This window comes from Lepus europaeus, chromosome 14 (assembly GCF_033115175.1).
Source record: "Lepus europaeus isolate LE1 chromosome 14, mLepTim1.pri, whole genome shotgun sequence".
Taxonomy (NCBI): domain Eukaryota; kingdom Metazoa; phylum Chordata; class Mammalia; order Lagomorpha; family Leporidae; genus Lepus; species Lepus europaeus.
The window spans coordinates 44,341,376-44,364,920 of NC_084840.1; the positions used below are offsets into that span (position 1 = coordinate 44,341,376).

Consider the following 23,545-nt stretch of genomic DNA (forward strand, 5'->3'; position numbering starts at 1 on the left):
GATCAATTTCATTGCATACTAGATTCATGGAAAATTAGTTGGTTTAAAATAGGACCTCGAAATAAACAATTTTCACAATTTTAATGGATGACTCTATTTTATCTTTTTCCATTGAATATAGGAAAAATAATATAAACTTGGTCTTGTTTTTAAAGCATGACATAGCTGCTTCCAGGCACTGATACATACATTGAGCAGTGGATACCAATTTGGGGATTACATATGTAGTAGTTAGAATGTAAATATAGAAAGAGTATTAGCAATAACTATGATGTTAACTTTGGCTGTGATGTGGGATGTTGAGGGACAGGCCTGTTATTGAGACTGTAGGAGGACTTAATATGTTCCTCTCCCCTAAGTAGCTCAGTTTTCAATATTTCTCATGAATAATTATTCTTTGGAGGATAAACTGGTAGCAAAGACCACACAGATGACACAAACATTTCATGATTGTGCCCAAAGATTTACTGTTCAGAGTTTCTGAGGCAAACTCATAGATCTTTTAAACTGAAGTCTATTGTCAGTGCTGCCCTAACAGAACCTGCTTTTTGGAGTCAGAATTTAGGGGGAATAAAACATCAATCTGTTCCTGATCCTTAAAAGGCAGAATAGTTATTCTCAAACTGTAGATGTATCAGCATCACCCAGTGACTGGGGTGGGGCCAGGGAATTTATACTACTGTGAAGTGTCCATGTAAAGATAATGTTGCTAGTATAGGTATTCACTGTGATGATCACTGGTAAAGAAGGCAGTGTTGCTGGTGGGTCAGTAACAGAACCAATAGCTTTTGTATATGTGCTGCCAAAGTGAGCATGAACCAATAGCTTTTGGACAAGACATAATAAAAACTTGATTTGCCTAGCAGTATTCCAATATTAACAACTGGAAGATGGGGCCAACATTGTGGCTTAGTGGGTAAAGTGGTTTCCTGTAACTCTGGCATCCATATGCATGTCAGTTCATGTCCTGGATGCTCTGCTTCCAATCCAGCTCTATGCTAATGGCCTGGGAAAGGCAGTGGAGGATGGCCCAATTGTTTGGGTTCCTTCCATCCATGTGCAAGACCTCACACCAGGCTTTGCTTGGCTCAGTCATGGCTGTTGTGGCCATCTGGAGAGAGAACCAATGGATGGAAGATCTCTCATTCTTTGCCTCTCTCTCTTTCTCTCTCTCCCTCTCCCTCTCCTTCTTTTCTCTCTCTGATTCTGACTTTCCAATAAATAAACAATCTAAAAGAAAGGACTGGGAGCTCCAAAGCTTGTCATATCAGTTATTGAAACTTTAAGGTTATCAAAGTTTTTCATTCTCAGGATTTCATCCTGTCCTTCTGGAAATGGAGTGCATCTGAAAATCTATCTTTTAGACAGTCTTCTTCATTTCTGTAAGGGGTAATTCCATCTTTAAGTTGTCAGATGAAAATCAAGGCATCATTCTCTATTCCCCCCTTTCTCTTATATCCCCCAAATAATTCTTTAGCGTTGCTGGGTAGCTTTGACTTCAGAACATGCTCCAAATTATGACCATTTCTCATACCTTTCATAGATACAACACTGGTCCAAACAAGCCTTCTCTTACCTGGATTTTCTCTTATCTGAATGTTCACTTTTGTATTTTTTTGTTTAAATTTTGTTTATTTCTTCTCTAATTTTAATTATTTCTTTCCTTGTACTAATTTGGGTTTGGTTTGTTGTCGTTTTTCTAAGCCTTGAGATTCACTGATAGCTCATTTATTTGATGCTTTCCCAATTTCTTGATGTAGGCACTAATTGTTATAAAATTCCCTCTTAGCAGTGCTTTTGCTGTATTGTATAAGTTTTGGTATGTTGTATTGTCATTTTCATTCGTTTCCAGAATTTTTTTTTTATTTCTCTTTTGATTTCTTCTATGACCCACTGTTCACTTAGGAGCATGTTGCTTAGTCTTCATGTGTTTGCATATGTTTTAGAGATTCTTGAGTTATTAATTTCCAGCTTCATTCCATTATGATAAGAAAAGATGCATGGTATACTTTTCATTTTTTTTTTTGAATTTTCTAAGATTTGCTTTATGGTCTAACTTATGGTCTGTCCCATGGAAAGTTCCCATGCACTAATGAAAAGAAAGTATATTCTGCAACTGTGGGATGATAGGTTCTGTAGATATTAGTTAGGTCCATTTGGTCAACAGTGTAGATTAGCTCTGTTGTTTCTTTGTTGATCTTCTGTCTAGTTGATCTGTTCATTGATGAAAGTGTGATGTTGAAATCTCTAATTACTGTTGTATTAGAGACTATGTCTTTCTTTAGATCCATTAACATATTTTTAAATAGCCAGGTGCCTTGGTATTGGGTGCATATGCATTTATTATAATCAAATCTTTCTGTTGAATTAATGTCTTAATCATTAACATGATAAAAATATTAGCATTTGTTATATTTTAAGTAACTTTTATTTTTCATAATGAAATAGCCTTTTATTATAATTTATTATTATTTATTAAGATTTTCAGTGATCTACACTTTTCCCTATTTGAAGAATCTTGTGATAAAATTTTTAGATAAAATTTTTGAAAAAACTAGCTCTCTTCTTGGAAAAAGATTTGAGTGGAATTACCAGGTTATTTTTTTCAATGGAAAATATCTTGTAAGCTAAATGTAATACATTAAAGCAGGACAACAATTCTGTTGCCTAAATTATTAGCTCTTTTCCACAGGGTCTAGTCATTGGTGAAGGTCTTCAAAAGTCTCTCATCTGGTCTTTTGGTGAGGGCAGCTCAGAATATAGAAGTAGCAATTGCCTTTCTCCTGTTTCCTTGACATCATTCATCTTTGATTTTTTTTTTTTCAGTTTTAAAAGCATGCACTCAATTCCAAATAACTGTAGTTATATGAAACACACATTTCTCCATTTAAATTTCAACAACATCAGAGATCATCAAAAGACTAGCTGAGGCCGGCACCATGGTTTACTTGGCTAATCCTCCGCCTACGGCACCGGCACCCCAGGTTCTAGTCCCAGTTGGGGCACTGGATTTTGTCCCGGTTGCCCCTCTTCCAGGCCAGCTCTCTGCTGTGGCCCGGGAAGGCAGTGGAGGATGGCCCAAGTGCTTGGGCCCTGCACCCGCATGGGAAACCAGGAGGAATCACCTGGCTCCTGGCTTCGGATGGGTGCAGTGTGCTGGCTGTAGCGGCCGTTTGGGGGGTGAACCAATGGAAAGGGAGATCTCTCTCTCTCTCTCTCAGTGTTTATTTTTGCCTGTCCAAAAAAAAAAAAAAAAAAAAAAAAGACTAGCTGAAATGAAATCAGGACTGTTTTCTTTCCCAGTGACTTACATACTTTAAATGAGTCAAAATATTTTCCTGGACTGATATAAAACACTTGTTGCAGCTTGTGGAGTCCCTATCATTTATTGTTGGGAGTATATTTCTGTGGAGTTACTTTGTCACACACTGGGGATCAATTGATGAAGCATATTTCAGCCTTGTCTTCAACTCTAATATGGAGCAGACCAGCAGCCCATTTCAATGGAAGCTTGTTGATTAGTGTGAAATTCATACAAGACAGGCTTTATTTTGTGACAACCGTCCTTAAGTATTTTTCAACTCCAAAACTCTGCCAAAAATTTTGGCTATAGTATTATACTTGGGATTTCCTCATACCCTGGGAGATCAGAATTGGTTTAGAGGCATTAATTGTGATAGTGCCATTTACCAGGTGGGAGCAGAGCTAAGCATATGGATGAATGGATATTTTAGAACTTTTATACCTTGAACAGAAATCTGAAAATACAACTAATCCATTTTAGTTAAATAAGTTTACAGCTAGAGTAAGTTCTGGATTCTAAGACCAGAGTGTGGTTTTTCTGTTTAAGAGTTAACTGGTTGGAACTCATAAAAGAGTTTGGTAAAGTAGCAAGCTATAAAATCAACACACAAATATAAATAGCCTTTGTATATACAGATAATACCATAGCTGAGAAGGAACTTCTACGATCAATCCCATTCACAAAAGCTACAAAAAAATTAAATACCCTGGGATAAAATTGAACCAAGCAAGTCAAAGAACTCTATATGAAAATTATAAAACATTAAAGAAAGAAATAGAAGAAGACATAAAACAGTGGAAAAGCTTTTCATGTTCATGGATTTGAAGAATCAATATCATCAAAATGTCCATACTACTAAAAGCAATCAAAATATCAACGACATTCTTCTCAGATCTAGAAAAATGATGCTAAAATTCATATGGAAAAACAAGAGACCCTGAATAGCTAAAATAATCTTGCACAACAACAACAAAGCTGGAAGCATCACAATACCAGATCTCAAGACATACTACAGGGCAGTTATAATCAAAACAGCCTGGTGCTGCACAAAAGCAGACATGTAGAACAATGAAACAAAATAGAAACTCTGGAAGTCATTCCACACATCTACAACCATGTTGCCTTTTATAAAAGAGCAAAAATCAATCCCTGGGGCAAAGATAGTCTCTGCAACAAATGGTGCTGGGAAAACTGTATCTCCCTGTGCAGAAGTATGAAACAAGACCTCTACATTACATCTTACATAAAAATCCACTCGAACACAAAGACCTAAATCTACAGCAAACAATCCAGTTAAGAAACGGGTGAAGGACCTGAACAGACATTTATCAAGAGAGGAAATTCAAGCCGGTGCCGCGGCTCAACAGGCTAATCCTCTGCCTGCAGCGCTGGCACACCAGGTTCTAGTCCCGGTCAGGGCACCGGATTCTGTCCCGGTTGCCCCTCTTCCAGGCCAGCTCTCTGCTGTGGCCAGGGAGTGCAGTGGAGGATGGCCCAAGTGCTTGGGTCCTGCACCCGCATGGGAGACCAGGAGAAGCACCTGGCTCCTGGCTTCGGATCAGCGAGATGCGCCGGCTGCAGCGGCCATTGGAGGGTGAACCAACAGCAAAAAGGAAGACCTTTCTCTCTGTCTCTCTCACTATCCACTCTGCCTGTTAAAAAAAAATTTAAAAAAAATTTAAAAAAAGAGGAAATTCAAAGGGCCAACAGACATATGAAAAAATACGCTGGATCTCTAGCCTTCAGGGAAATGTAAATCAAGATCAAAATGAGGTTTCACCTCACCCTGGTTAGAGTGGTTCTCATACAGAAAACAAGCAACAATTGCTGGCAACGATGTGGGGAAAAGTGTACCCTAATCCACTTTTGGCGGGAATATAAACTGGTGCAGCCACAGTGGAAGTCTGTATGGAGTTATCTCAGAAATCTGAATTATAGACTTACCATATGATCCAGCCATCCTACTCCTGGGAATTTACTCAAACCAAAAGAAATCAGCATCTGAAAGAGTTATTTGTGCCCCCATGTTCATTGAATCTGAATTCACAATAGCTAAGATATGGAATCAACACAGATATCCATCAATTGAAGATTGGATAAAGAAATTATGGCATATATACACTATGGAATACTATAGAGCAGTAAAAAAAAAGAAATCCTGTCATATGCAAAAAAATGGATGCAACTGGAAATCATTATACTTAGTGAAATAAGCCAGTCCACAAAAGACAAATACCATATGTCCTCTCTGTTCTGTGGTAACTAGTAGAATACCTGAAAGATAATCTATAGGAATGAATTTGACACTTTATGATGCAATGATTTTGAACACCCTTGTCTTGACTGGTGAAGAGCAATGCTTTTTGTTTGTTTGTCTTTTGTTTTCTTTTTACATTTTTCTTCATACTGTTTGTTGATCCCTCTACAAAGTGTAGGGTTAATCTTATGAGTATAAAGTTAACTGAAAATAGATTTTTGTGAAACAAACAATAAGAATGGGAGAAGGAGGAGGAAGAAGTGTTGGGAGTATGGGTGGGAGTGAGGAAGGGTATAAAGAACCACTATTTCTTAAATTTGTGTATATGAAATGCATGAAGTTTGTATTCCTTAAATCAAATTAAAAAATAATTGAAAAGAAAAAAGAAAAATGAGTTAAACACATGGGAAGGCTAAAGCAGATTCAAACATTTTGATACTAAGTGTTCAAAGTAATATTTAAAAATCATTTTGAAAGCCTAATTATCATAGGAAACTGATTCTTCTCATTTAGAGGTACTAAATTCTTAGTTTCAGTAGTTGCTTTATTTTGTGGACAGAGCACCATTTATGTCACTCAGTGGGGTTAAATCTTTCAGAACTTTCTGAAAATAGTGTTCTGGGAATATTGTGATAATCAAATATGTCAGTTTCTGTATCAAGGAGACACAGTAAGTTCTGGACTTCACAGATGGGTTATGTAGGAGCCTGAAGGGGAGGAAATGAGACTTCCTTCCTGTGATTGATTTCAGCCTTTACAACTATGTTATATCACTCGAAGATAAGTCTGATGTCATATAAATGTCTCCCTGAAGCCAGACTTAGCTTACCACTACTAACTCTGACTTTGCTTCTTGCCCTGATTGTCATTTCTTTTTATTAGACCTTATATTGTGCTTTAAACTACATCATGCAATATAAAATTTTATTTTAAAATACATTTATTAATATTTGATATATTAAAAATCCACCCTAAAAAGAAAAAAAAACCCTAAGATGAAAATTATCTCTAAATTCACAACTTGGGAAAGTTTTCAAAGACAGAAATATGGAGCTTGTGTTTTTTTTTTTGACAGGCAGAGTGGATAGTGAGAGAGAGAGAGACAGAGAGAAAGATCTTCCTTTTTGCTGTTGGTTCACCCTCCAATGGCCGCTGCAGCCGGCGCATCTCGCTGATCCGAAGGCAGGAGCCAGCTGCTTCTCCTGGTCTCCCATGTGGGTGCAGGGCCCAAGCACTTGGGCCATCCTCCACTGCACTCCCGGGCTACAGCAGAGAGCTGGCCTGGAAGAGGGGCAACCGGGATAGAATCCAGTGCCCCAACTGGGACTAGAACCCGGTGTGCCGGCCGCAAGGCGGAGGATTAGCCTGTTAAGCCACGGCGCCAGCCGGAGCTTGTCTTTTGTCTCTGCAGTTGCACCTGCATAGGTGACTGCGGTGTCTAGTGTTAGGATATTTTTCTACATGAAGTATCCTGGTATCTTCAATAGTTTCATATAAATTTTGAATGTGGAATTAATCCTTTAAAGTACATATTTTTGTGGGATCAGTTGGCGTGTGGCTCTTGAGAGTCTCATATTACTTCCAGGAAGTAGAGACCATGCTGTAATTAGCTTTGTGTGCCCAGTGCCCAGATAGGCAGTTGACAAATAGTAAACAGAATTGTTGCAGGGAAGAGTGCAGCTGTACTAGAGGTCTTCATGCAAATGTAATCTAAGTACAAAAGTGAAATTATTTCCCAAAGACTCAAGTGAGATTTTTCTGAGTTATTTAGAACAAGTGCCTTTGTGATGAGTTTGTAAACTTACATGAAATTCTTGGTGAGATTCTTTTTCAAAACGAGACTTCAGACATTGCCAACATTAAAGATTTCCAAAATTTCCAGTTTTCTATTGTATACGTTTCCTCCCTAGGAATAGCTATTGTGCTAAATCTGAGGTGTTTTTTGTCTATGTCCCATTTGTTATTTGATAAAGAATTACATGAATAAGCTAAACTCAGAGCTGTTTTATGTGTGGCTCCCTACTCTCATTTCCTTACCCAGCCAAGTCTCAGCTCTTATGGACATGTTGTGTCCTACTTAGGATTGTGGGAAATGGGGGGGTGTCTTCCCTGTAAGCTGCCTTTCTGTGTTCACATGTGATCCTTATGTTTCCTCTTGGACTTCATGTCCTCCAGTTTCTCCTCCTCTGGGATTTATGGTCAATGAGCACAGTTGATTTTCCAGCCTACACTGTGTACCCTCCTCATTCACAATGGAAGCAATTACTGCATGGAGCGTCTCCCTAATGGAGGGGCTCCTATTTACTCCATCTTGCATTTTCCATTTTTCTTACATTCTCTACTATCTTACACTATCAAGATGTCACTCTCGGGGCCACACTGTGACGTAGTAGGCTAAGCCTCTGCTTGCAGTGCTGGCTTCGCCTGTGGGTGCTGGTTCCTGTCCTGGCTGCTACTCTCCCGATCCAGCTCTGTGCTGTGTCCTGCGAAAGCAGTGGAAGATGGCCCAAGTGCTTGACCCCCTGCATCCACATGGGAGACCCAGAAGAAGATCCTGACTCCTGGCTTCAGATCTGCCCAGCCCTGGCCATTGTGGCCATTTATGGAATGAACTAGCAGATAGAAGAACTTTTTCTCTGTCTCTTCCTCTCTCTGTCTGTAACTCTACCTCTCAAATAAACAAATAAAACTTTAAAAAAGGACTAATCCTGTCGTGGTGTCTATTTAAGTCAATAAATAATGTAAAGCTTATTATAGATAAATTAAAAAAATTCGTGTATGTTAATATTGTTGTACAGTAGAAAGTTAGACTTGTTCATAATAGCCAAGTTATGGAAACACTGAAGTATGCTTTGATGGATAAATAAATAAGGCATCTGTGGTGCATATATACAATGGAATATTATTCAGACCTAAAAAAGAATAAAATCTTGCCATTTACCACCACATGGATAACTCTGGAGGACATTAGGCTAAGTGAAATAAGCCAGAAATAAAATTTAGAAATTAGACAAAGTGTTAATATTCATTTGCAAAACAGTGGTTAATAAGAATAAATACTTCTGAAATATAAATAAAGTGTACAAGTAGTAATCACTATATCATATACAAAGTCTAGTAGAGCAAATTTATGAATTTTTAAAACTTATTTAAAAATATTTATTTATTTATTTGAAAAGCAGAGTCACACACACATACATACACACAGATTGAGAGAGAGAGAAAGAGAGAGAGAAAAGTAAAGAGAGAGAGAGAGGGAGGAAGAGAGAGAGAGGCAGAGAGAGAGAGGGAGAGAAAGAGAGAGAGCTCTTCTAATCTGCAGGTTCACTTCCTAGATGGACCCAAGAGCCAGGGCTGGTCCAGGCTAAAGCTGGGAGCCTGGAATCCCATCTGGGTTTCCTATGTGAGTAGGAGGGGTCCAGGTACTTAGGCCATTTTCTACTCCTTTTCTAGTCACATTAGCAGAGGGCTAGACCAAAAGCAGAGCATTTGGGACTCGAATTGACACTGTGACATGGGAAACCAGCATCACAGGCCACAGCATAACCCACTGTGCCACAACACTTGCATCTCAAATTAGATTTATGTTCTCAGAATCCTGAATGCTGATACCTTAGACATAAATATGCTTTTGTCCCATAGAATATGAGAAAAAATTTCTCAACTTTTTTTAAATGCTCAGAATACAATTTCTGTCCCTGAGCTATGGTCTTTTTTCACTCTACATGCTGCAGTTTCTTCTTAGGGTCTCATTGGTATCTGTCTCAGAAATTAAAGGAAAGTAGTTGAAAAAGAACTCAAACACCTTTGAGAAATAAAGTTTAAGGGAATAATTTGAATGTACAATTTCATAATCCAAAATTATTCTGCCTCACAGAATTTTACATTTAATATTTTAATGTAATCTCAACTTCAGTATTTTGTTCATTGTGAATGTATACCCCAAAACCATGTGTTTCACTTGTGGAAGCAAATTAAAATGAATTGATGTGTGTTTCAGTGTTTTATATTCAGCAGCAGGATTTTTTAAAATTTTATTGTCATTTATTTGACAGGGGGAAGGAGAGATAAAGGGGGGGGGGTGGAGAGAAACTCCTATCTACTGATTCACTCCCCTCATCAGGGCTAGGCTGGTTCTTCATTTATCTCAATAAGCAATATCAACTTCCTACTCAGTAAAAGAGGATATGGATTTCATTTTTGTTGAGTAATTCTAATAATTGAGTTTATAATATTTGAATACAGTTTAGTAACTGTAATGTTCAGAATTACATGAATGGGATTAAGTGAGCACAGGAATTAACACAGAACATTTCTGTGTCATTTATGTCTTTATGGTGGTCCTGCTTTCTATTTATATGTTTTCTTTTAGTTTTTGAAAATTTCCTTTCAGGAAATAACATAATCATGAAGGCTTACATTGTTTCCACAGGGTGTACCTAGGGCAATAAATATTCATGTTTACCCGGACATAGAAATGGTGCAATTACTCAAGTTAAACATTGTCTAATGACACTCCGCTGAAAGAGCAACTTAGCTGCTTGGAAAATCACTTGGTCAAGTAGCTGATAGTTACCCATAGGATCCATTCCTAAGAAGCAAGTCTGAAAATAGAGAAAAGAAAAAATGCTTCTTATTATGGACTCAATATTACAACTGCTTGATCTCTATTAGCCAATACGAAGTATTGCTCTTCTCCCTGGCCAGAATGTCACCATTCCCAGTGAAGGTAGCTCTTTGGTTCCTGTTGATTTCCTGCTTGTTCAATTCTCCATTGAGTCAACAAGGGATAGAAGCCTTTCAGTGCAGCAATGGGCTCGCCTTGCCGCCTGACCAGGTGTGTGACTTCACAGATCAGTGTGGGGATAACAGCGATGAAGAGCAATGTAAGTGCCCTTCTCTTTTCTCCAATGTCGGTTTCCTGTGTCTTTAAACCAGGGTTCCATGAGCAGTCTTGGAGATTGGACTAGATTCCTGGGCATGCACGGGTTTTGTGTTGCATGCCTAAATCAGAAATGAAAATGTGTTCCATAAATTAAAAATTTTCTAATATCAAAGCACTGAAACTTTAACTGGCTAGATTGTATTTTAGGTCAGTTTGTACTGATTTTAAAGAAATGATAAGCTGAAATGCAGCTGTTATGTTAATGAACTAAAACTGAAAAGCTCATTAATGCAGGTGTAAAATACTGTGTGAAAAGTATGAGCTTAAGCCTGAATTTAGTATAAAAACATGTGAAATTAATTTTAGCCTGGGTGGGTAGATTTTGCTTCTGTTTACAGGATGCTACTTCCAAGAGCACTGGCTCCAGTTGTGCATATAATGCAACTTTGGGCTGTGTCCTTTGCTTTCGGAGCAGTGCATAGAGCACATAGTTCAGAGAGTATGAGACCTAGATGTGGATTCTGGATGATGCATTTACTGTGCCATTTTGAACTTTCATATTATAAAATATCATCAAGTGAGATAAGCCAATTCTAATGGGTGGGAACATCTCCCATTGCTTAATGTAATAGCGTTAAAGAACAGGAAGCAGTTTAGCAAGAGAAGGCATGGAGAGCAAAATGTGTTTGTAGTTTCTACTGCAATAGCAAATCTTGAAGGAACGCTGCGTTTCAGCACTGGGAATAGTGTCATTTTTACACGCAGTCACCTTTCATAAAACACACTTTCTTTTTTTAAGATTTATTAATTTTATTTGAAATTAAGAGTTACAGAGAGGGAGAGAGAGAGAGAGAGGGAGAAACAGAGAGAGATCTTCCAACCATTGGCTCCTTTCCCAAATGGCCGTGATGCCTGGAGCCAGGCTGATCTGAAACCAGGAGCCAGGAGCTTCTTATGGGTACAGGGGCCCAAGCTCTTGGGCCATTTTATGCTGCTTTCCCAGGTGCATTAGCAGTGAGCTGGAGCAGAAGTGGAGCAGCCAAGACTTGAACCAGTGTCCATATGGGTTTCTGGAGCTGCAGGTGGTGGCTTTACTGGCTATACCACAGCAACTACCTCAACCACATTTGTATATAATTGCTGTGGATTCGTTGTTAGTTCACAGTAGCTATTGCTTAAATTAGTTATCTGGTGGCACCAATTGTGTTATTGTAGATCACTTTATACAAATGTGCATTTTCTATTTTATTCATGTACCAATTAGTATGTATATAAAACTTCATTTTCTTCTGCTAAAATAAGATTCTGCATAACTGATTTTGCTATTGTTTATCTTGCATTTAAATATTGTTATTACTGCATTAAAGCAAGAAAACTGATTACTGAAAACTGCCTCTCTGTAGCAGGAAAGAGACTGACAATTTCTCTCCTGTAGTTTGAGATAGCTGTCATACTATTAGTCCTTAGTAAGTAATTTTTAAAAAAGATTTACTTATTTATTTGAAAGACAGAGTTACAGAGAGGCAGAGGCAGAGACAGAGAGAGAGAGGTTTTCTGTCTACTGGTTCACTCCCCAGATGACCACAATGGCTGGAGCTGAGCAATTCCAAAGCCAGGAGCTAGGGTCTTCTTCCGGGCCTCCCACATGGGTGCTGGGGCCCAAGAACTTCAGCCATTTTCCACTGCTTTCCCATGCCATAGCAGAGAGCTGGATCAGGAGTGCAGTAGCTGGGACTTGAACTGGTGCCCATATGGGATGCAGGCACTGCAGGCAGCTACTTTACCCACTACGCCACAGTGCCAGCCCCCTTAGTAACTATTAAATGCAAAGCCCAGGGGCCGGCATTGTGGTGCAGCAGGTTAACGCCCTGGCCTGAAGTGCTGGCATCCCATATGGGCGAAAGTTCGAGACCCGACTGCTCCACTTCCGATCCAGCTCTGTGCTTTGACCAGGGAAAACAGTGGAGGATGGCCCAAGTCCTTGGGCCCCTGTACCCGCGTGGGAGACCTGGAGGAAGCTCCTGGCTCCTGGCTTTTGATTGGTGCAACTCCGCCGTTATGGCAAATTGGAGAGTGAACCATCAGATGGAAAACCTCTCTCTCTCTCTCTCTCTCTCTCTCTCTCTCTCTGCCTCTCCTCTCTCTATGTAACTATGACTTTCAAATAAATAAATAAATCTTAAAAAAAAAATGCAAAGCCCAACCAGGGACAAGCATTTGGTTGTATTTGTCCAATTTCTCCACAGAGGCTAAGTTTAGGATGTTGCCCCTTGCTCCAGGTTTTAGGAGAAAGCCCTTACTCTTCATGAGTTGCAAAGGGGAACTGCTTGGCTAGTTTGACAAGAAGTGCAAAGTCCTTTCCATTATGAATCTCCATGCAGCTTCCTTTAGCCCTCTCACTGTGATAACATGCACGGCCCTGCTTCAGGGAAAAGGTTAATGTGGAGGAGAAAGCTGCAATGTAGAAAAGGTCTCTACTGCATGAAAAATTCTGATAGCTCATAACCTGGGAGGGAAGCACAGGCTCAGAGCTGTGGAATAAACACATTTCATTTTAAATGTTACAAGGGGAGGTCACCTTTTGGCATTTATACTTTTCATTTTCATTTCTGAGAAGTTTCCACTTTGACATTTTATTTAAAATGTGCATAAGATCCTATAGATAAAATTGAAAATCACATTAAGTATGAATTTCTTTTATTCACCACACTAGAAGAAAAATGTGAAGGGATAATGATGGTCAAGCGCTTTCATTCTGAAAACTTGTGATGCTAAAGTTATAGATCACATTTTTAAGAAATCTAACTTTGGATTGGGGGTGGGGAGGGTTGGTCACGTGGCAAGAGGCTGCGCAGGCTCCTTCTGGCCCCTGGGGCTGCGGCGGCCGCAAAAAAAAAAAAAAAAAGAAAGAAATCTAACTTTGTAATGATGTACAACTAGCCCTATTTTGAGAAAAAAATCAACCCATGCTCCTTTTAATATCCAAACGGTGTGACCATTAAAGAAATGGACTAATATGTTGACTTTTCTTAATAAAATTTGCATAGTTTAAGTTGGATTTCGGATGCAATGGGTGCTACTAGTAGGTTTTTGAAAATATGTTTTATATGATGAACATAATTTTAATAAGACATTCCTATTGCTTTAACTCAGAATATATTTTAAAGAAATTAAGTAGAAAATTGAATCTTCAAAATAGAACAAATTCTATTTACAAACAATATTTAAGCACTTGATATATAGTGAGGAAGAAAACTGGTTTGTAGATGTAACAAGTGTTGCATGGAGAGTCTCTCTTTTATAGCAATCTTTTACATCCTTAGCCAGGTAAACATGTCTTTTAATCTTGGTCTGTGTATGGTTAAAATCATATTACAAGTTCTGTGTTGTCTGTTTCCATGCTGGTCTGTAATGACTAGTCTTCCTCATTCTCTTTTATTATTTTTATTAACATTATTATATTTTAAATAAATATTATATTTTAGGGTTCACAGTATTTTTGATGTTATGCTATATGTATACAATGTGACATGAATAAACCAAGAAAATTAACATGTCCATCACCTCATTTATTTATCAATTTTGTGATGAGACATTTGAAAATTAACTAGTTATTTTGAAGTATACAATACATTATTATTGATTATAGTCACCCTGCTGTACAATAGATCTAAAAACTTAATCCTCTTGTCTATTTGAAGTTTTTGTATCCTTTGTTAAATAACTTCGCATTCCCTTTTCTCATCCTCTAGTCTCTGGTACCCATCTTCCTGCTTTCTGTTTCGTTAAGTTCAACTACTTTAAATTCCACATGTGAGTGAGTTCATTCAGTATTTGTCTTTTTGTTCCAGTGGTATTCCATTGAGCAAAATGTTCTCCAGGTGCATCCACATGGTTACATATGACAGATATTTTTTTTTTCTTTTTTAAGGCTGAAGTGTATTCCACTGTGTATTTGTACCACATTCTATTTATCCTCCCTGTAGTCAATGGATACTTAGGTTTATTGTATATTTTGGTTGTTGTGAACAAAGTGGCAGTGAACATAGAGGTGCATAAAAACCATCAACATATTGACTTCAATTACTTTGGATATATACCCCCAGATAAGATTGCTGGATCATAGGGTAATTCTATTTTTAATTTTTTCAGGAACTTAATGCTGTCTTCAAGAACAGCTGTATTAATTTGCATTCCCATCAACAATATATGAGAATTCACTTTTTACTGCATCCTTGTTAACAATTGTTATCTTTTATCTTTTTGATAAAGAACATGCTAACAGGTGTGAGGTCATCCATATTTCCCTAATGATTAGTGTTACTACACATTTTTTAGATTTAAAAAAAATTTTGATTAGTTTTTACCAGATTCAATATTGTCTATAGATACAATTCTAAGAACATAATGATATTCCCTTCCTTCCTCCCTCCCTCCCCCTTTCTCCCTTGGACACTCCTTTCTTTTCCCTTTCTTTTTAATTGTTTTGAGATAACATATCTTAAGTTTATATTACAATAAAAAGGCTTACTATTTTATAAAATAAGAAGTTTCACAAGTAAAAAGCGAAAAGACTTTAGTGGGAATATATACAATGGCTATAGACAATAAATGAATGCAAAATGACCATTTCACCCATATATAGTAAATTTTAAAATAATCACAGGTCATTAAAGCTATAGTAGTATAACATTCTTAACCATTGGTTTGACAAAAGTATAAAACAAAGTTTCACTAAACTATATTAGCAGCAACACTGATACATACAGGTATTTCTTTCTCTCTTTTTTATATTTTCTTTTTCTTTCTTCCTTCCTTTCTTATTTTCTTTCTTTCCTCTTTTTAAATTTTATCTCCCATATATAGGGGAGAACATGCAGGATTTGTCTTTTTGTGTCTGGCTTATTTCATTCAACATCATGTCCTCTAGCTGTGTCCATTTTACTACAAATGATAAAGTTTTATTCTTTTTATAATAGCTGAATAATATTCCATTGTGTATATATACACCACATTTTCTTTTATCCATTAATCAGATGATGGACACCTTGGTTGTTTCCAAATTTTGGCTATTGTGAACAGTGCTGCTATAAACATGTTGGTACAAGTATCTCTGATACATCAGGTTCATGTTCTTTGGGTATATACCAGTAGTGGGATTGCTGGATCATATGGCAAGTCTATTTCTAATTTTTAAAGAAATCTCCACACTGTTTTCCACAGTGGCTGTACTAATTTACATTCCCACGAATAGTGTATATATGTTCTCTTTTGTCCACATCCTTGCCAGCATTGGTTACCCCCCGTGTTTTGGGTTTCAGCCATTCTGACAGGGATGAGGTGATATCTCATTGTGCTTTGGGTTTGCATTTCCCCAATGACTAGAAATGTTGAGCATTTTTTTTCATATATTTGTTGGCCATTGGTATTTCTTCTTTTGAGAACTGTTGAAGTCTTTCCCATTTCTCAACTGATTCGTGATTTTTTTGTTGTTAAGTTGCTGATATACTCAGGATATTAATCCTTTGTCAGATAGATGATTTGCAAGTATTTTTCCCATGTTGTTCAATGTCTCTTTGGTCTGTTGATGATTTCCTTTGCTGTGCAAAAGCTTCTGAGTTTGATGTAGCCCCATTTATTTTGTTTTGCTTTTGTTGCCTGTGCTTTGGGAGTCTTGTCCAAGAGGTCATCCCTTACACCAATGTCTTGGAGTATTTCCCCTGTTTTCTTTCAGTAACTTCATATTCTCAGGTCCTAACTCGAGGTCTTTGACCCTTATCAAGTTGAGTTTTATATATATATAAATATATATATATATCCAGTTTTGCCAGCACCATTTGGTAAAGAGATTATCTTTACTCCACTGTATGGTTTGAGCACTTTTGTCAAAAATCAGTTGGCTGTACGTATGTGGATTAATTTCTGAGTTCTCTATTCTGTTCTGTTGATCTATGTATTGAATTTTATGCTAATCACATGTTATTTTAATTTCTACAGCTTTGCAGTATGTTTTGAAGCCAGATTTTGTGATGCATTCAGTGCCAATTTCTGTTGTTCAGGATTACTTTGGCTATTCTGGGTCTTTTGCTATTCCATGTGAATGTTAGGATTACTTTTTCTAATTCTGTAAAGGTGTGATTGGTGTTTTGATAGGGATTGCGTTGAATCTATAGATTGCTTTTGGTAGTATAGAGTTTTTATGATATTGATTCTTTCAGTGCTTGAGTAAGGAACATCTTTCTATTTTTTTGTGTCCTTGATGATTTCTTTCATCAATGTTTGATTAATTTTCATTGTAGAGATCTTTCACTTATTTGATAAATTTATTCCTAATATTTGATTTTTTTGTGGTTATTGTGAATGGGATTTCACTGTTGATTGCTCTTTCTGTGAATCCCCTTGGCTCATGTAGAGTGCCCGAGTGAGCTTTGTGATTGTTACCCTAAAACTCCCATGGCTGCAGGATGCAGGAAATCTGTCCTTTGCCCCTCATATTGCCCTGACTCTGATTCTGATCCTGGTTGGAACAGAACAACTTTTTGCTGTCAAGTATGGTGTTCTGTGGGAGTTGGTGAGGGGAAGGAAACAAGGTGGCTTCCGTGCCCCAAGCCCACCAGTTACTCAGACCACAGTCAGCACTGTAGGCTGAAGTAACAGTCTGTAGGTGACTGCAAAATTCCCTTTCAGCTAAAACTGTGGTTAGTGGGGTGCTTGACAATTTCTCCTTACCTTGGTGTGGTAAGATGCTGGCTCACAGCTGGCCGCTAGTGTCACAGCACTGCTAGCTGCAGCAGTATCTGTTTTCTCTACCCTTGTCCCTCAGAGTCTTGTTGTATTTTTCACTTCTTTGCCTAAAATTTCCATCAGTCAGACCCCTGGAACCGTGCTCCTTCCTTTGCTGTTTTCATATCCCCCAGCAGTCGAAGTTAGTGTGGCTGCAACCTATCCAGTTATCTTGGATCTCCCATCACACTAAGCATTCTTTATTTATGTTTTTTTTTTTTTTTTGTTTGTGTGTGTGTGTGTGTGTGATTTGTGTCTTCTTTTGAGCAAAACATTTTCAGGTAGATTCTTTGTCCATTTAAAAAATTCAGCTTATTTTTTTCTTGCTATTGAGGTATCTGAATTTTTAAATGTATTTTGAATACTAATCCCTTGTCCAGTGTATGTTTGAAAATATTTTGTCCCATTCTGTGTGTTGTCTCTTTGTTAATTGTTTCTTTGCTTTGTAGAAGGTTTGGAATTCGATGTAAGCTTATTAGTCTGTCTTTGTTACCCTTGCTTTTGGGGTACTATTTTTAAAACCATCTTCATTATTTTTTTTTCTTCTACTAACTTTGTGGACTTAGTTTTTCTTATTCTAGCTATTTGAAGGAAATGGTAGATAGCTAATTTGAGATATCTTTCCTTTTTGAGATAGACGTTTATTACCATACGTTTCTGCCTTAGGTCTTTTTTTTGTGTGTGTGAATTTTTGATATGTTGAGTTTACACTTTCATTTGTTTCTAGATTTCTTTAATTGTCATTTTTATTTCTTTTGTGAACCATTGGTTGTTTAAGAGCGTGTTGTTTAATTTCCACATATTTTTCTATTTTCAAAGATCTCTCACTGTTGATTTCTAGTTTCATGCCATTGTGTTCCAAATAGATAACTGCAATGTTTTCAGTTCTCTTAAATTTGTTAAGATTTGTTTTGTGGCCTATCATGTGATTTATCCTGGAGAATGTCTGTGTGTCCTTCATATCTGTCATAATACTTGGGTCCTTGTGTTGCTGTTTGCATATTTGAGGTAACAGACACTTCTCTTGGCATTTGCAGGTATTCTTTAGTATTGATAGAACTTCACTATTTAACGTTGCCCAGAATTCTGGGTAAGTCACTTGGTAGTGACTACAGACAGGTAGATACTGAAATCAAGTTTGCTAGTTGAACTGGGTTACTGCCTGTGCTCTGACGTTGAATGGAATTGCTGGTTGTTCTCTGTGGCCTAGTGAGTCCACTACAAGGATTCTTCAGTGAGGTGGAGCTTCTGGCTGGGCTCTATAGCCTCTGATAGGGCAGAGTTGCAGGTTGTCTTCCTTGAATGGACGGGCCTATTGTTTGGATTCTGTAGTCGGACAGGATCATTTGTTTGGCTGTGAGTCTGCACAAGGTCTCTGAGATCACAGTTTGACCACTGGGTAGAACAGGGCCTAGTTCAGCTCAAGGAGGATAATTCCTGACTTGCATCTTCCTCCAGGGGTAGGGAAGGCAGAAGCAGAGAACAGGGGTTGAATGGGGAAGCTGGCTGCAGACTTGCACTTGACAGACCTACAGATTATGCTTCCTCCAGAGCGGTGCTTTTGGTTTATCTCTCCAGAAAGCAGATTGGCATGCTGCTTACTATGAGTTCCACTCCATTCTTTGAGTATGATTGACTCTGGGTGCTCTAACCCTGCTGATGCTTAAAAGTTCCTGAGAAGCAAGATATGTGTGGGCTTTCAAGAAAAGGCTTCAGAATGGTAGGGAAGCTGAATGCTCACCTCCAAGTCTCCTTCTAACTGTAGAAAGCATGGGTACAGGGGAATGCTTCATGTGTGGTGCTCTGCCTGCTCGGTGGAAGGGCAATGTGTTCAAAGAGAAACAGTTCTTTATCCTTTGAATGTGGTTGTTCTCAATTCAACAATTGAGGAGTATGTATCAGCTTCATTCCCAAGTTTTGGAATATTTATGAGGGAATTCCTTGTCCATGGATGGCTGCCAGTTGGTTTTCTTTGATGGGGAGTGGAAAGAACTTCTAATATATATTGCTGATGTCCCTGTCTACTGTGCCTTCTTTTTTATTTTTACTTGTTTCTTATAATACCAGAGCCATGTTTTTAAGTACAAAGAGTATGATTTCTCTACTAATAATTGTTCGAAATTCTTGCTGTGTAAGGCCTAACTTTATTTTCACTTCACAAAAAAGATAGCAATAGTTTTTTGTTAATTCCATTTAGATATAAATCAAGCAGAAAATTATAAAATGTACTATTAGTACAGAAAGGAGATAAACCCTTGCAATGGATCCATATCACTGAATGTTATCAGTTTTTCAAAATTCCAGAATACATTCTTCAATTACTTTCGTATGCCTGAAGTTAGTATGAAAATTAGCTGTTACATAAATTAACCTTTAGAGTCGAGCCTACTAAAATTCAAAGAAGAAATATATATATATATATATATATATATATATATATATCTATATCCCCTACTGCATGTCATGCTTAAGAACTTTTCTATTCATTTTACTATTTAGGAATCTATTTTATATTCATGATTTTATAGTATATATCATAAAGTTCTGAGATTCTAACCTAATACCTTTTGTGTTTTTGAATTTGAGAACAATAGTTTTGGCTGGCGCCACAGCTCACCTGGCTAATCCTCCACCTGCGGCACCGGCACGCTGGGTTCTAGTCCCGGTCAGGGTGCCGGATTCTGTCCCGGTTGCTCCTCTTCCAGCCAGCTCTCTGCTGTGGCCCGGGAAGGTAGTGGAGGATGGCCCAAGCGCTTGGGCCCTGCACCCACATGGGAGACCAGGAGGAAGCACCTGGCTCCTGGCTTCAGATTGGTGCAGCACGCCGGCTGTAGCGGTCATTTAGGGGTGAACCAATGGAAAAAGAAGACCTTTCTCTCTGCTCTCTCTCTCTCACTGTCTAACTCCGCCTGTCAAAAAAAAAAAAAAAATAGAGAACAATAGTTTTTTCTCCCAAATGTATTTGCTTCATATAATCTGAACTTTGGTTAAATGTATAGAAATTAACTTAGAAGTGCATACTGAAAATCTGAGAGATGATAGTCTATTACCAAATGATATTAAGTATAAACATTATCTCTTCAATAGGATGACATGAAAGTAAATTACTTTTAAAAGTAATTGGGAGAGGCCGGTGCCGTGGCTCACTAGGCTAATCCTCTGCCTGTGGCGCTGGCACCTCAGGTTCTAGTCCCAGTTGGGGCACCAGATTCTGTCCCTGGTTTGCTCCTCTTCCAGTCCAGCTCTCTGCTGTGGCCCGGATTAAGCTGCTATTTATAACAATGTCACTCTATATTGGTGTGCTGGAGTAAGACCTGGCTATTCTGCCTTTGTTACAACTCCCTGCTAATGTGCTTGGGAAATCAGGTAAAAGATTGACCCTGTGCTTAGGCCCCTGCCATCCATGTTGGAGAGCAGGTGGAATTCTGGCTCCTGGCTTAAATCTGGCCCATTTCTGGCTATTTTGGCCATTTGGTGAGTGCAACAGAGTGTGAAAGATCAATCTGTCTCTCCCTGTCGTTTTCTCTGTGTCACTCTGTCATTCAAATAAATGAATCTTTAAAACATTCTGATGAATAAAATAAGTCCATGTAACAAATTCACAGTATTTAATATGATAGAAAATATGAATAATTTAATTTTTAAAGTTGAGTTTATGTATAATTGTCTTACATCTGTACAATTGTCACAATTTTTGATGCTATTTAAAAGTTGAAAATGCTCATGATATATTGTTTTGGAAGCAGTCATGATTACTGATATGTGTAGAGATATAATAATCATAGTGTTGCATGTAAGAAATATTTCAGTGTGTTGGGCTTACATGTAACTTTTATTTTTTATACTTATAATTTTATCTTTCCCGAAATAACATCTATTGCTTTTATAATTAAAATAAATGATATTTTAAAGTTACCTAATAAATAGCCTTTCTATTAGCTCTTGTGTTTATTCTAGAAATGGAGTAATATTAGGCATGGAGGCTTCAATCACAGGATTACTTTTATCTCTCTTCTGTTCTGATTTTTCCCTTGAAACTAACAAAAAGATGTTTTATTTTCCTTTCTATTGCTGATGTTATTTTGTAATCATAGTAAGGAAATGGGGAGTTTTCTGGTAAAATAAACTCAAAGTTATATACATAGAAGCAGTCAGTATCAGTCGAAAAAATGTTTATGTAGCAAAGGTAAATCCCATCATTGTCCAATTTTGCCCATGTTCAGAGCCTGTCAATTTTCCCCCTGTGTTGCCACTGCCCATCTGGGTGTGAAGAAATATAGTCTGGATTAGACGTTTGAAGCAGCAGTTAAGACACCATTTGGGTTGTCTGCCTCGCATATTGGCATACCTGGGTTCCAGTCTCGACTCTATTTCTGATTTCAGCTTCCTGCTAATGCAGACCTTGGGAGGAACAGTGATGGCTGAATAAATGGATTTCTGCCACCTACGTGGGAGACCTGCATAGGGTTCCCGGCTTCTGGCTTCAGCCTGGCCCAGACTTGGCTGTTGCAGGCGTTTGTGGAGTGAATCAGGGGTTGGAAGCTATCTGTCTTTCTGTTTTTCTGACTCTCAAATAAATATATACAAATAAAAAGGAATGAAATAGTTCTTTTAAAAAGGTTTATTTATTTATTTGAAAGGCAGAGTCAGAGAGAGAGAGAGAGAGAGATCTTTATAGATTCACTCCCCAAATGGCCTCAAGGCTGGAGCTGGGCTGATCCAAAGCCAGGAACCAGGAGCTTTTTCCAGGTCTCCCATGTGGGTGCAGGGGCCCAAACGCTTGGGCCATTCTCTCCTGCTTTCTCAAGCACATTAGCAGAGAGCTGGATTGGAAGTGGAGTGGCTGGGACTCGAACTGGTACACAAATGTCATGCTGGCACTGCAGGTAGTGGCTTTACCTGCTACATCACAATGCCCGGCTCCATGAAATAGTTTTTTTTTTTTTTTTTTGGCTTTGTTTGGGTGAGGTGCAATATTCAAATGTGACTTCAGGAAGGAAAATATCTTCATTCCTGGACTTCAGTTTTTAAAGTGATCAAGCTCTGATATCTTTTAAATTCTAGGTCTTGGCTAAAGATCAGGCAGTTGATTACCAGCTGGATTTTGGAACAGAGCTTTAAGACTCAGTTTCCAAAGTTGACCCCAGCACTCAACAGCTGTTCTGTCTTTGGATTTTACTGAATTGCTTAAGACATTTTCTAACTTTCTTCATCTTTAAAGTGGAAGGAAATGTATGCTTCCTGGGGTTTTTATATGAGATAACCTACTGCAAGGGAAATGCTTAGCACAGAACAAACTACCTTAATAAATTGTAGCAGTGAGGAATCTTCTCATTACTACAGAGTACTGCTGGTTGGAAAAATCTTTCAAAAATAAGGAATATAGAAGTAAAATAATTAGTAACATGGATCATTGGTAGTTAATCAGGTTTAAATAATGTTTAAAAGTGACATTTCTAAATCAGCTTTTAATTCTCATCTGGATGATCTTAAGAAAATAGATCAGATATACTATAATTAGTTAAGATTTTTTCTAGTTGATTAAATAAAATTATGTTTTTGTGACTAGGTCACTTAGAACTCTCTGATATTAACCAACATATTTACTCCCACTTTGGCTAATGCTACCAGCCAGGGAAAGAAGGAAGTGTCAAAGGGCAATCTCCATAGTTGTTGAGAACCAAAACCCAGGGAGGGGCTATTTGTGGTTGAAATCATCTACCTTTAGAATGTGAAATTCATAGATGTTAGCTCTATTTGGGAACTGTTGTAAAAAATGAAGTACTAGAATGCTCCTCCTGCATCAGTTGTATCTAGAAAAGAAGAGCCAGAAATACCTTTGCTGAGGTAAGAGCACCAAGGTTTCCAGGGACACAGATTCATCAAGTGCTGTGCAGGGCTACATCACTCTCAGGGATGTTGGGCTTTAATCAGAGGGCCTTCTATGGATTGGACTTCTGATATGCCTAGATGGCAGGAAGATTCAAACTGAGTTGAAGATAAAACCTTAATTATTCCTTATATATCATGGTAGCTAAGAGTTGTAAAAACTTTTATGTATGCGTAATATGTCTTTAGACTGCATAGTAATCATATGTGAGAGAATGCAAAGCGTATTATGCTAATGTTACAAGTAAGGAAATGAGCTTGCTGTGTTTGAAAGATTTAGGTAAGACATTTCATTAATAAGAACCAAAATCAGTACCAGGACCTCCTCAGAATCAGCCCTTAAGGCATTCGGGTCTGGCTAAAAAGCCCATGAGAGTTTCTCATACATGGAAGCCAAGACAGTGTGGCAAAATTGACCTAAATGAAA

The 23,545-nt window shown here is 37.9% G+C and overlaps 1 protein-coding gene across 1 annotated transcript in view; it reads left to right on the forward strand.

Moving 5' to 3' along the window:
• Nucleotides 1–10,269: 10,269 nt before the first annotated feature.
• Nucleotides 10,270–23,545, forward strand: part of MALRD1 (MAM and LDL receptor class A domain containing 1) — a 405,586-nt gene continuing 392,310 nt past the window's right edge. The window contains exon 1 of the mRNA XM_062210772.1: nucleotides 10,270–10,447. Within this exon, the coding sequence (XP_062066756.1) occupies nucleotides 10,270–10,447 (178 nt within the window). The remainder of the gene's footprint in view (nucleotides 10,448–23,545) is intronic.